Genomic DNA, 12,500 nt, shown 5'->3' with positions numbered 1-12,500 from the left:
TTGCAAATCTACCATAGCTGCAGGTTCAAAAGGGGAAGAAACCAAAGCTTGCAGGACTAGAGTAAGATCCCAAGGAGGAGTAGGGTCCTTAACTGGAAACCCAAGTAAAAAGGTACCTTTCAAAAAAGGCTTTTCAAAGCTTGGAAGAAGGTAAGGAAGCTGAATTGACTCCTACATGACAGCTGGAGATAGCTGCCAAATGTACCTTTATTGTAGAAAAACAGGCACCCTGATGAAAAATATCTTCCAAAAATTCCAAAACAGCAGGGACTGGAGCAGTGAAGGAGTCCAAATCATGCAGAGAAGCCCATATAGAGAAATGTTTCCACTTACTGGAATAAAGCTTTCTAGTGGGGGATTTGTGAGGCACTACCAAAATCTTCTTAACAGGAGAAGACATCCCGGAAGTCCTAGCTATCACTGGAACTGGAGTAGCCAAACCATGAGCTTCAAACTGACTAGATCTGGGTGTGGGATCCCTGAGCGATGCGATATCAGATCTGGAATTGGATGTAATGTCCAAGGAGGACACATCTTTGAGACCACAGAGAGGGGAACCAAACTTGGTGAGGGCAAGAGGGGGCAACGAGGATCACTAAGGTCCCCAACCGTCAAGCTTTCTGAATGAATTTCGGGATAAGAGAGAAAAGAGGATAAGCATAAAGAAGACCGGAGGGCCAAGCATTAACTAGAGCGTCTCTGGGGGGCTCCCCCAGAGGGGAGTTCAGAGCGAAAAACTCACTGCACTTCGCATTGGAAGGAGAGGCGAAGAGATCCCAGACAGCTTGACCCCACTTTAAAAAGATCTGCTCCTCTAATTAAAGGATTCAGAGACAACTCATAAGACATTAGAATAGATCTGCTGAACCTGTCCACCAGAATGTTGGACCTCCTCGGAATGTGCACTGTCACTATAAAACAGCTGGAGGAGATCACCCATTCCCACAATCTCATGGCTTCGCTACAAAGCGGGTAAGACCTGTTTCCCCCCGTTTGTTGATGTACCTGACTACAGACATTCTCTGTCTGGATGGCAATTGTCCCTTGGGGAAGATGGGCACGAAGAGCTTGCAACGCCAATACCATCGCCCTCATCTCCAGGATGCTGATATGCAAATGGGTCTCTAGGGAAGACCATGTGCCTTGGACTCAACTTCCCATGCAATGTCCCCCCGCACCAGAGTAGGGAGGCATCAGTGGTCACCACAGTCATTGGGGCAGGAAGGATAAACAGACAACCCAGAAGAAGATCTGGAGATTGAAGCCACCAGAGAAGCGAATCCCTTCAAGCCAGAGATAAACAAACTGGATGAGATAACGGCAGGTCTATCTTCGACCACTGGACCACCAGAGTCCATTGGAGAGCCCTCACATGCAGATGAGCTGTAGGGATCAGTGTATTTGTAACCACCATGGACCCAAACACCCAAAGAAATGACTCCGCAGGGGAATACTGGGTCTGAACAATGTACAACACATGACGTCTGAGGGATTGAAGTCTGTCCGAAGTTAGAAAAATCTTGCTCTGAGTGATATCTAACCAAGCCCCAATGAAGTCGAGAACTTGAACTGGATCCAACTGGGACTTGAGATTTATGGTTATGCCTAGCTGGTGGGCAGTCTGGAGAAGGAGATTCCTGGCTTAACAGAGTTGATGCCTGGAGGGAGCGGAAATGAGCCGATCGTCCAGGTAAGGGAAGACCTAGAATCCCTGCAGCCGCAGGTGAGCCACCATCACTGCCATCACTTTGAACATCCTAGGGGCGGTGGCGAGACCAAAGGGAAGCAGTCTGAACTGGTAATCAATGGCTCCCAGCTGGAAGCGGGGAAACCTCTGAGAGCGCCTGTCCATTTTGATATGGTAGTATGCATCCTGAAGGTCCGAGTACATCCAGTCCTTTTTCTGAAAAAAGGGCAGAATGGATTGGAGAGTGACCATCTGGAATTTTGTCATGGCAACTGATAGGATTAGGGTTAAAAGATCCAAGATGGGTCTTGCGTCCCCGTCTTCTTTGGCACCAAAAAGAACCTGGAATAGATCCTAATCCGGACTGGTCGGGGGGGGGGGGGTGACGAGCTGAATGACTCGTTTTTCAAGCAGCTTGGAAATTTCCACTGCTGCCTCCTCCCATTGTGCAGGTGTAATGTTCGGGAGGTGCTTGGGTGGGATTGAAGGTTGAAGGAAGGGGAATGAATATCCTGTGGATATAATCTGCAACACCCAATGATTGTCTGTGATAGACTCCAAGTCTGTTGGGTGCATGAAGTGACATTCCCGGACCTCCTCCAGAGACGAGCTGTCTGGCAAACCTTCAGGGCTGCTGCGAGGGTCTGCCTGGGAAAGAATCCAGAGACCCCTGGTTCCTCAGAGCCCCTCTGCTGCAAAGAGGGCATCTGTCATATACCCCTTTGCCTCTGGAGAAAGGCGAGTCCTGAGTGCTGTGGGAAAAGCCCTGACACTTCTAGAACCACATCTTCTTCATCCCATGTGTATTCCGGGATAAGGATCATTGTGGGAATGAGAAGCAGATACCAATGGCAGTCAAGGTCTTCGCATCTTTCTCACTCTGGACTAATGTGTCTCAAATGGTCTAGCCAAAAAGGGTGGAACCATCATAAGCAGCATTTGTAAGAGATGCCTTGATGGGCTCCGAGAATGCATAAAGCAGGAGCCAGGCGTAACAGCTGATGGCAACTTCTGTGCCGGCCGCCCTAGAAGCACTTCCTGTAACATGTGACAGGAGCCTCATAGAGGTGTTGGGAGATAGAAGTTAGAGTGGCCATACAGGAGAACACCTTCTTCTCTTCTGCCAACATGGACCCTGGGGCAGACTCAGTGACCTCTTTGACCAGGTCCTGCTGAAGCTTGATGACATCAGCCATGTAGTTCAGTGCATGTAAGGCAAATGTGGCTGAAGTATAAGCCCACTTTCAAAATGGTCCAAGGCCCAAGACTCTCAGTCCAGTGGATGGACCGTAGAGCTCTCCCGAGCGAGCTCTTTCTTGGTGGCCACTGCAACCATCATAGCATCAACCGGGGATCCCTTAGACCAATTCTGTTTGTTCAAAGGACTGCTGAGAAATTTATTAGGGCACTTAGGAAGGGGCTCCACAGTGTTGGGCTCCTTCCATGCCCGGGATGAAATAAAGTCCACAAGCGGATCAGTAGGAGGGGGACACTCAGGAGGTACAGGGTCCTGCACTAAACTCCTCCAGGAACGCAGATTCATCCAGACTGGGTTTTTCGACAGACCATTCCTCACACTGGCGTAGGATTTCCTTAATGTCTCCAAAGGAGACATCCTCTGGGGGTGACTGGGGGGAACCCTCACCTTCCTCTAAGTCAGTGTCTTCGATGAGGGACTCTGGTGGGAAATCCAAGTGTCTCCTTTTACATGTATGTTTCTGAGGGAGGGCCCCCCCTGGGGGGGGGGGGACTCTGGGGAGGATTCAAACTTCCGGCCATTCCCAGGGGGGAACTCCCTTGGACAGAGAGACAACAGGTTGTTCCTGAGTGGGCAGGACGGCGAATTCCAGACCAAAAATAGAGGGAGCCAGGATGGAACAAGGGTCTCGAGGGATCCAAGCGCACCCTCTCCACCACGTTGTAGGCAGAGGGAGAAGGAATCTCCGAAACTGGGAGGAGTACAGGATCCATAACCCTCTGAGTCAATGCGAGAGCCAGGGCAGAGCCTTCAAGCACCAAGACTCCAAGTGGAAGGGCTGACTCAGGAAACCTCAGAGCCAACGTCATCCTCTTGGATCTGGTGCAGAGACGACGGCTCCGTACTGGTTGAGACGAGCCTCTCAGGGCAATGGTCGGGGTCAAGGTACCTGGTACCGTCAGAGCCGACCCCTCGATGCCTAGAAGCCTTGGACCCAAAGACTTCGAAGCCAGGGGTTTGATCAGAGAAGGGGCAATGGGAAGAAAGGCAGACTGCATGCTCCCAGCCCCGGAGGGGGAAGGGGAAGGCAAGACTCCCAATCTGGATCTTGGTCTGGATGAATTTCCTCATCATCCTGTCCACCTCTGCTTCAGAAAGATATTAGGTGGACCAGATGGAGGAAGCTACAGATACAGGACTAGAGAGGCCGATAAGGGAAATTGGCCCCGGGTGACCTCCGGCTCTGGCAATGAAACAAGGCAACCAGATCTGAGGGGAACCTGGGCTAGTGACTGGGCAGGATTTAACCGGGGGCTCAGCTGAGGAAACAAGGTAGGAGGACCGCTTACTGGGCCTATCCTTGTGATGGTCCTTCTCCCCGTCCGCGTGTTTCTTGGCAGGAGGTTGAGTCTCGGAGGAAGAAGCCTTTCAAGATACATTTGTTCCTCCTGTCGATCAATGTGAGGGGTTGAAGCCCACGTAGACTGAACAGGAGGAATCTAGGTGAGGTATTCCCAGACAAACAACACACAGTGTGGTCATCAGAAGGGGGGAACTTATGGCCACACTCTGTGCATTTCTGAAAACCTGGCTTGGGGGACTCAGACATGGCTATCAGAAACTTAGTACATGCATGCACACACATGCACACACACACACACACACACACACACACACACACACACACACGAAACATTGAAAAAGTATAGGAGAGAAAAAGAAAGGAGAGTTTTTTTTTTTTTTTTTGTAAGAGAATCGACGCCTGAGTGAGAGAGAGAGAGACGGGTAGGGTCTAAAACTAAAAAAGTTAGATAGGAAGAGTGAAAAAGGAAAAAAAGACCACAAAGAATATTGCACTTACCAGGAACTCGGAGCTAACAGACCACGATGCTGACAGTATGCTCGGCAAACGAGATTTGGGGGGTAGGAGGGACACAGGGGCATTATGGGTAGGAGAGGAGCTTGGATCCAATGCTGGAGAAATGTGGCTGAGTCGGATCTGTACCTGATCAGTGTCCCAAGGTTTGAAGATCAAATGAAATCAACAACTTCAGATTGTGCACATCCAGAAATAAAGGGAGAAGTAAAGGAATAAGAACCCTTCGGTCAGGAGGGAAACAAAAGTACAGAGCTACAGCTAGAACAGAGGGAAGGAGGGAGGGACCAAATACTGCAACAGTGAAGAGAAGAACATCTACTATTATGGTAAGATTTTACACAGCTGTACTACGACCTTCCACATCTTTACATACGGGTGGGTACAAGAGCTAAGAAGATGCCTAAGTGAAGGAAGGCACAGAAAAGCCCTCTACAAACCCATGCAGGATGGCCCTGGCAAAATCTGCCTTGGCCCCGGAAATAACATCCAACTTGCAATGTTTAGTAAATGTAAGAACACAGGACCAAGTAGCAACCTCAAGCATGGAGGTGGTATCCAAACCCTTGAAAAAGGCACCCAGAGGAAGCATCCTTCCTAGTAGGATGTGCCTTTACAGACGAAGAAGGATATTTGCCATGAAATTAACAACAAAAGAAAATGGCTTTAGAATTCCAGGAGGAGGTAGTTTGCTTACAAACAGCCAAACCCAAAGTCCTGGGTTGAAAAGAAATAAAAAGCTGCTCATACATGCAAATAACTTTAGTTTTATCTAAAAAAAAATATCCAAGATATTTAAGCATATTCAAGGTATGAAGAACTTTCTCGTTGACAGACAGCAGAGAAAGATAAAAGGAAGGACAATGTAAAGACTGATTAAGGGACAACTCATTAACCATCTTGGGCATAAAAGAAGGTCTGGTTCAAATAGACACACTGTCTCTGTGAAAAACTAAAAAATAATGAAGAGTCATGAGAGATTAAAGAATAGTCTTCAAAGTACAATGTTACAAGGAAGCCGAAGAAGTAGGCTCAAAAGGGGCTTGAGTTAATTTTTCAGGTACAAAACTGAGGTCCCAAGAAGGCAGAATAAGCTTTCTGGGAGGCCTGATATGAGGGACGCCTATAAGAAATTGCATGACCTTAAACCAAGAGGCCAGAGGAGGAATCAAGGGCACACAAGCAGAAACTGCTCATAGGTGAGATTTAACTGAAAAATACACCAACCCAGCATGAAGGAGATCACACAAATAAGAGAACCAGAGGAACCCCCACAGATACAGGATCCTGATGGTGAGAGAAGCACCAGAAAAAAATTATTTTTCATTTAGGCATATATGATTTTCTGGTAGTGGGTTTCCTGGCCTCCTGCAGAAACAGAAAGCAAGTCCTCAGAAAATAAGTTCTGAAGAGGAATTAAAACTCTGTCACCAGGTGAGGATGGATAAGAGATTCCATGTTGTGTGTGAAAAGACACATCTGATGAGATAACGTGGTGACTGCCCCTGGCCCAGTGGAAAAGAAAGGGGAACCAATGCTGTACTGTTCAAAACAGAATTATCAGCAAGTTTTTTAGAAAGTCCTGCCTGATCTTGTGCAGAACTCGTGGCAACAGAGGAAGGAGGGGGAGCATACAGAAACATTCCCTTCCAAGGAAGACAGGGTATCCACTTTCCAAGTCAGATGACTTGGGATTCTGCAACAGAATAGAGGAAGTTGTTGGTTCTGAAGGGATGCAAGAAGTTCTACCCTGAGGAATTCCCCATCGATGGACTGTACCTAGGAACACATCACCGTGAAGCATCCATTCGTAAGTCTGTGTTCTGGACCTGTTCAAAAAGTCTGTCACAAGACTGTGCTCTGAGGAAATGTAAACTATATGAAGAGTCACTTGTTATAGGATAGCTAGATCCCAGACCTGAAGAGCTACTCTACAAAGGAGATCGGTCCTTGTGCCCCACCACTTGTTGACATACCACATCATCATGGCATTCTTTGTGAAGACTTTGAGGGCCTGGGATGAAAGAAGGAATGCGCAGCTTGCAGAGCTCTCATTTCTTTTAAGTCTATATGATCTGACTTCTGATGAAAAGGCCACAGGCCCTGGATCTTTAAGGGGTCACAAGATCCCCTCAACTGAAGTCTGATGAGTTAGTGAACAACTCCTGAGAGGGAGTCAGAGCCTGGAAGGGAAGACCTATATTGAAAGAGAGAGTTGATGAATCTACCACTGAAGCTCAAGGAAGAAAAGGAACTGGGAACTCAAGGGGGCAGCAATGCAGAAGCCACACAGATTTCAGGCACCAGTGAAATTTTCTCATACAGAGCCTGGCAAGATGGAGCATGGTAACAGTGGATGCCATAAATCCCAGAACCCTCAGAAATTCCCTGGCCATGACAGGGGAGGAAGAAGAGAGTGGAAAAAAGGTTGTCAAGTTGTCAAGAGACAGAACCTTGGGAGCAGGGAGAGATGCAACCATGGAAACGGACTGAAACCTGCACCCAAGGAAAACATGATCCTGAGAAGGTGTCAGGACTGATTCTGGGTGTTTATGGTGAACCCCAGACTGTGCAAAAGACAAATGGTAAACTAGAGATCCTTAAACAGATTGCTGTGAAGAGGAGCTTGAATGAGCAGGTTGTCAAGACGGAAAAGTATGTATCCCCAAAGCCTGCAAAAAGCAATGACAAGAGCAAGGCATTTGGTGAATACCCTTGGAGTAGTACAAAGGTCAAAGCAAAGAACTGAAAATGCAAGGAGAGAGACAGAAATGTAAAAATTTCCTGAACAGAAGGTGAATGTGAAGGTATGCGTCCTTGAGGTCTTGAGAAAACAAAAATGCTTTGGGAAGGAGGAGAGGAATCAGGGTCTGAAGAGACATCTGGAAGGCAGGCACCTTGAGAAAGATCCAGAATTGGTCTTCACGCACCCTTCTTCCAAGGAACCAAAAACATTCTGGAGTAAAACGCGTCCACACTTGGGTGGGTGGAACGAGTTGAATGCTGCCCTGATGAGGAAGCTGTTCTTGTGTACGCCGAGGAATGCTTGAAAAAATGCAGAATGGATTTCCAAGCCATGAAGCTTCGCTGATGGATAAGCATGAATCTGAGGTAAATTGATGCCAGTTTTGGAGAGACCAAGAAAGACAGAAAGACAAGGGGACCTGGCCAAGTGAAAGGGATGGCCAAACATCAAACAAACCGGCTTGTCCCAAAAAGAAGACTTCTAGGATGTAGCATTCTGGGTAGACTTAGCAGGAGGAACAACACATCTAGAATCCTTACCTGTCAGAGGAGGGCAAGTCTGTCTATGAACAAAGGCAGATTTAGAAAGATAATTCCTCCAGAATTTGGGAGAGTTCCTGCAAGGCCTTATCTTCATCTTGCAGGAACCTAAGTCAGCAGTAGCTGTCCTAAAAAGACTTTTGTTATTTAGAGGGACATCCAAAAACTTGTCCTTAATATCATCAGATAAAGCCTAAAGAATAATGCTTTACCACTGAACCAAAGGCAGCAGTCCTGGGAAGAGGCATTAGCTGCAACATGGGCATTAGCTGCAACACAGCTTATGTTTTTTCGAGTGACAGGCAACCTGTGAAGTGGATCCCAGCAGGGAAAAAGCAGAAGCCTTCCCATAAGAATCAGGAAGGTCAGATACCTGGGAAAGGAGGGCAAAAACATACCAGGTCATATGGGTTTGGTAATTAATGGACTTTACATAAAGAGCTTGCAAGTATGGCAAGTGCAAACGGCCAAAAACAGTAACTAATAAAGAAGAAAGGCCAGCACAAACAGGAAGCATCCAGTATCATTCTTTTATTGTGCCATCATAAATACATCAAACTGGTTTCTGCACACAGCCTTCATCAGTGACAAACGTGATACAAAGAAAATCAAATATATACTACTATCAATCAAAACACCTGTGATGTCATTTCCTCTATAATTAAAATGTATCATTAAGACCAGGTGTGAACAATGCTCCTAATTTCAATATCCATTTTTTTTTCTATCTGGTTAAGCATAGAATTTCAGCCCCATTTGCATTTTTTGTCATTTAATATCCTATCAATAATTGTAAAAGTAAACTTTGCAGAATGGTGTGACTGACAATGTCTATATAATGCACTGGTGAGGCGTTTGTTTCGAATGTCACTTAAGGTGTTCAGATATTCTAAGATGAAGGGGTCTAGATGTTTGTCCTACATAAAATGAACGGCAGTGGCAACAAGTTAAGTAAATTACCCAATCTGATCCGCAGTTGGCATAGAAGTTGATGTCTTAGACTTGGCTGGTGGTGTAACTAAAGAATTGTTTGGTTTTACAAAGATGTTGACAGAAGGAACAATGTCCGCATGGATAGCATCCCACTAGCTTATCCCCTGCAATGCTTAATTGATGAAAAGTATTCCTATTTCTAGGCTGATGTTTATAATGTGAGAGGTAAGAGCCTAGTGTTTTGCCACGGCAGAAAGAAAAGAGACAATTGTCCGGTAACAATTGATTCAATTCCTCATTGGCCATCAGGATGTTCCAATGTTTATTAATCACATCCCTGAGTAAGTTGACATTTCTGCCATAAGTAGTAATTAATCTGATTGTATCAGATCTTTTCTGGTAATTAATGGCCCTTAAAGACAAGGTGACAGCAGTATAAACTTTCTTGCCCAATCAATCTATGGCTCTACTATCCATATCAGAAGGAAAGAGCTCAGTAAATGGTAAAAGCTTAAACGGTTTATCAGAAGAAACTGAGACCATGCAGGATCAGCAGAAGGGGGTACTTATACAAACACTTACAGTCCTCAAGCACCATGTAGAACTAGTCAGGTATCCCCGATGCTGGAAGCTGAGTAAGGAGCTACAAAGGCAGCAGAAAAGGTGTCCAAAAGGGCAGCCAAAACAGGAGGGACAGCTGATGGTTTGGGAGACTCAAAAAAGGTAATGAGCTCCTACAGATAGAATGTCAGAGATCTGGGAACAGTCTTACTCAAAATATATCATGTGGGTAAAAGCATCCCCAAAGGCCAACTTTTCCAAGAGGGAGTCTAGATTCAAAGAATCCTCTTCCTCTGAACCATCGACCAGAGGGGAAGGAATTTGGAAATAAGATCGGGATTCTTCTTCAGAGTCCAAGTCCTCATCCAAGGAATCCAATTCCCTAGGCCCCTTAACAGGGGTGGAAGACCGCGAGGGAGGGGAAGGTTTGGAACAGACACCCCTTGAGGAGGCTTCAAGGTCATTATAGCATTAAACAGACCCAGAGTAAAATCCTGCCACTCACACAGCAGGAAAAATATGTTTAGTTTTCTGCTTCACTTCCTGTGGGAATTTGTTCTAAAATCCCTTGGCAGTTCAAATCTTTGTCACGCTTCAGTAACAGCATTAAGTATTTCCTCCCTTACTAAAATCTGATGAATCTCCCTCAGTCCCTTGGATATTATCAACCAGAGTTCCCACTCAATGTCAAGTGCAGACACTGGAAGAGGCTCATATGATGTGCAAGAACTCAGATCCATGCTGGCCTCCAATAAGGTCACGACAAGAGAAATCTAAGGCAAGCACTAGACAGTCTTGAGGGCTTTTCATTAGCTTCTAGAGACATGTCCAGGGGAGGATGGATAGTAACTGGATCAGGGCCAATCTTTTTGTCCTTCTTGGCAGATCGTTGACCCTTGGGATGGGAGGATTCTGCCACAGCACCCCAAGCCAACAGCTTAAGTTGTTGGTTCTCAAGATATATGGACAAGGAATATAAACTACTATGTAGGGTCTTAGGCACAAATGCTTGGCACATAGAGCACTCCGTATGATCATGGGAAGCACTTGAGATCGGTAGGACTGAAACTAGGATCTTCTTAAACAAAAAAAAACACTGGTAGTGACAATTATTATGGGGAATCTGCTTCCTACACTGAAAGTTTCCCTTCCTGTATGATATGAATACAAATACCGAACAAAACAGAAGAAAAGAGAAGAAGCCCCAATGGGGCATTTATCTGAAAGAGGTTTGGTAACCTGCACAGAAGGTCATTCAAACCAACATTCGATAATGACATTTGGACTGGCAGCAAAGAAGTTTTGAGTGTTTACATCTGTATGTCACCTTTATGCCTATATGCCTTACCTGGGAAGCAAACTGTCACGTACAATGTCTACAAGACCTAAAGGCTTTGGTATATTGGCCAGACAATGGGCTATCCTTGGCAGGATATGTAAAGAATACTGCAACAGTGATATGGAAAGATATCTTCAGCTTTCCAGTACAAAATCAAAAAACACTTTAGAAAAAGCCCCATAACTAAAAGCAGTATTAAGCATACAAACAGCACACTAGTAAGTTACAACACATTAGTAACAGAAGTAAATATAAAATATTAAAATAACACAAAGAAAGAAATCAAAACAGAAATAAATCAAACGTTTATCAATAATAAAAACAGAACCAAAGGGATCTTATCCAAGTCTGAAAGCTATAATCCACCAAAGTAGGCTGCTAAGGAGATTCAGCTGTGATATTCCTACAACTAGTAGTAAAAGACTGAATAACTGACTTCCAGTGACAGGGGTTAGGCTTCCCTGATGTAATGGGTTCAGCCAGTCCCTTATCAGAGAGAGTCAGAGAAGTGGATTCCAAGCTCTAAAAAGCTGCCAGTGTAAATCTGTGCAATGATTTACATTACAGGAGGTTTGTAAAATATTTTCAGTAAGCACCTAAAAATAACCCCCCTACACACACACAAAAACTGACACCACGACAAACAAAAATATATAACACCACATGCTGGGTTTTGTGCTAATGAGCACACACAACTCACTCTGGATGTGTCGTAGTATCCATTTAGTACAATACTCAACATATGTAATTGACTTGCTGGTACAAAACACACACACTTCCTTTTAAACATACCTGCCTTTATAGACACCTTCTCTTGCATTTTATTTACCACAGTTCGTTTCTTCAGCATTACAAGGGAGCCCATTCTTGTCTGCTGAACCTCTACAAAGTCAGCAGCAGCCTCCAGCACCTCAAACATGGAGTAGAAACCATAGCGGGTATACTGGAATGTTCTGCCAAACCTCCTCTTAAACTGCTGCTCAAATTCTGACAGCAAAACTGGAGACCATGCAAGTAAAGATCGTAGTTCACACTTGACTGCAGCTGGAAGGATAGGTGGGGTCCGCCCTCTCCTCGGAAGCGAAGGTTGAGATCGGTACGATGAAAACCGGGATCTTTTCAAAGTAGATCTAGTCCTAGGTTTGGACGATTTCTGCTTGGCTACTAAATCTGCTATCCCTTTTGTAGCTTCAGTAACAATTGCTGGAGAGAAAAGCCGAAAAGAAATGTGAGAAACTAAAAATGCAACGGCAGAACTTTAGTAAAGTGACAAAGCCTGCACCACATAAAGGCAAACAATTTAAACAGTTACAAGACATCACCATACACTGCTACCTGCTGACAAAATAGTTCACTGTATTACACCAGAGCAGAACTCACCATCAGTGGCATTTGTGTCTGCATGACTCCTACAAGGGTAAGTACACGTTTGTCAAAACTATTATCTAAAGAGCATGCATCTAGAACAACATTGACTACAACTGCTTCTTGAGAAGTCATAGTATATGTAATACTTTCGAATAAGCACATAAAACATGTGAATGCCTGTGAAGTCATGAGTTCTCCATACCTCATCTGCTCTCTATAGTTCAGAACTTACCCTCTCTTATTTTAGCTAAAA

General features: G+C 45.1%; 1 protein-coding gene across 1 annotated transcript in view; it reads right to left on the bottom strand.

Annotated features, from left to right (window-relative positions):
• Nucleotides 1-12,500, bottom strand: part of TDRD5 (tudor domain containing 5) — a 2,447,201-nt gene that overhangs the window by 2,147,955 nt on the left and 286,746 nt on the right. Inside the window, exon 3 of the mRNA XM_044085919.1 lies at nucleotides 11,672-12,082. Coding sequence (XP_043941854.1) covers nucleotides 11,672-12,082 — 411 coding nt within the window. The remainder of the gene's footprint in view (nucleotides 1-11,671; nucleotides 12,083-12,500) is intronic.

Source organism: Protopterus annectens, chromosome 10.part0, assembly GCF_019279795.1.
Source record: "Protopterus annectens isolate FY-2018-M chromosome 10.part0, PAN1.0, whole genome shotgun sequence".
NCBI lineage: Eukaryota > Metazoa > Chordata > Ceratodontiformes > Protopteridae > Protopterus > Protopterus annectens.
The sequence above is the reverse complement of the archived record's forward strand: the minus strand, read 5'-3'. Positions and strand labels throughout refer to the sequence as shown.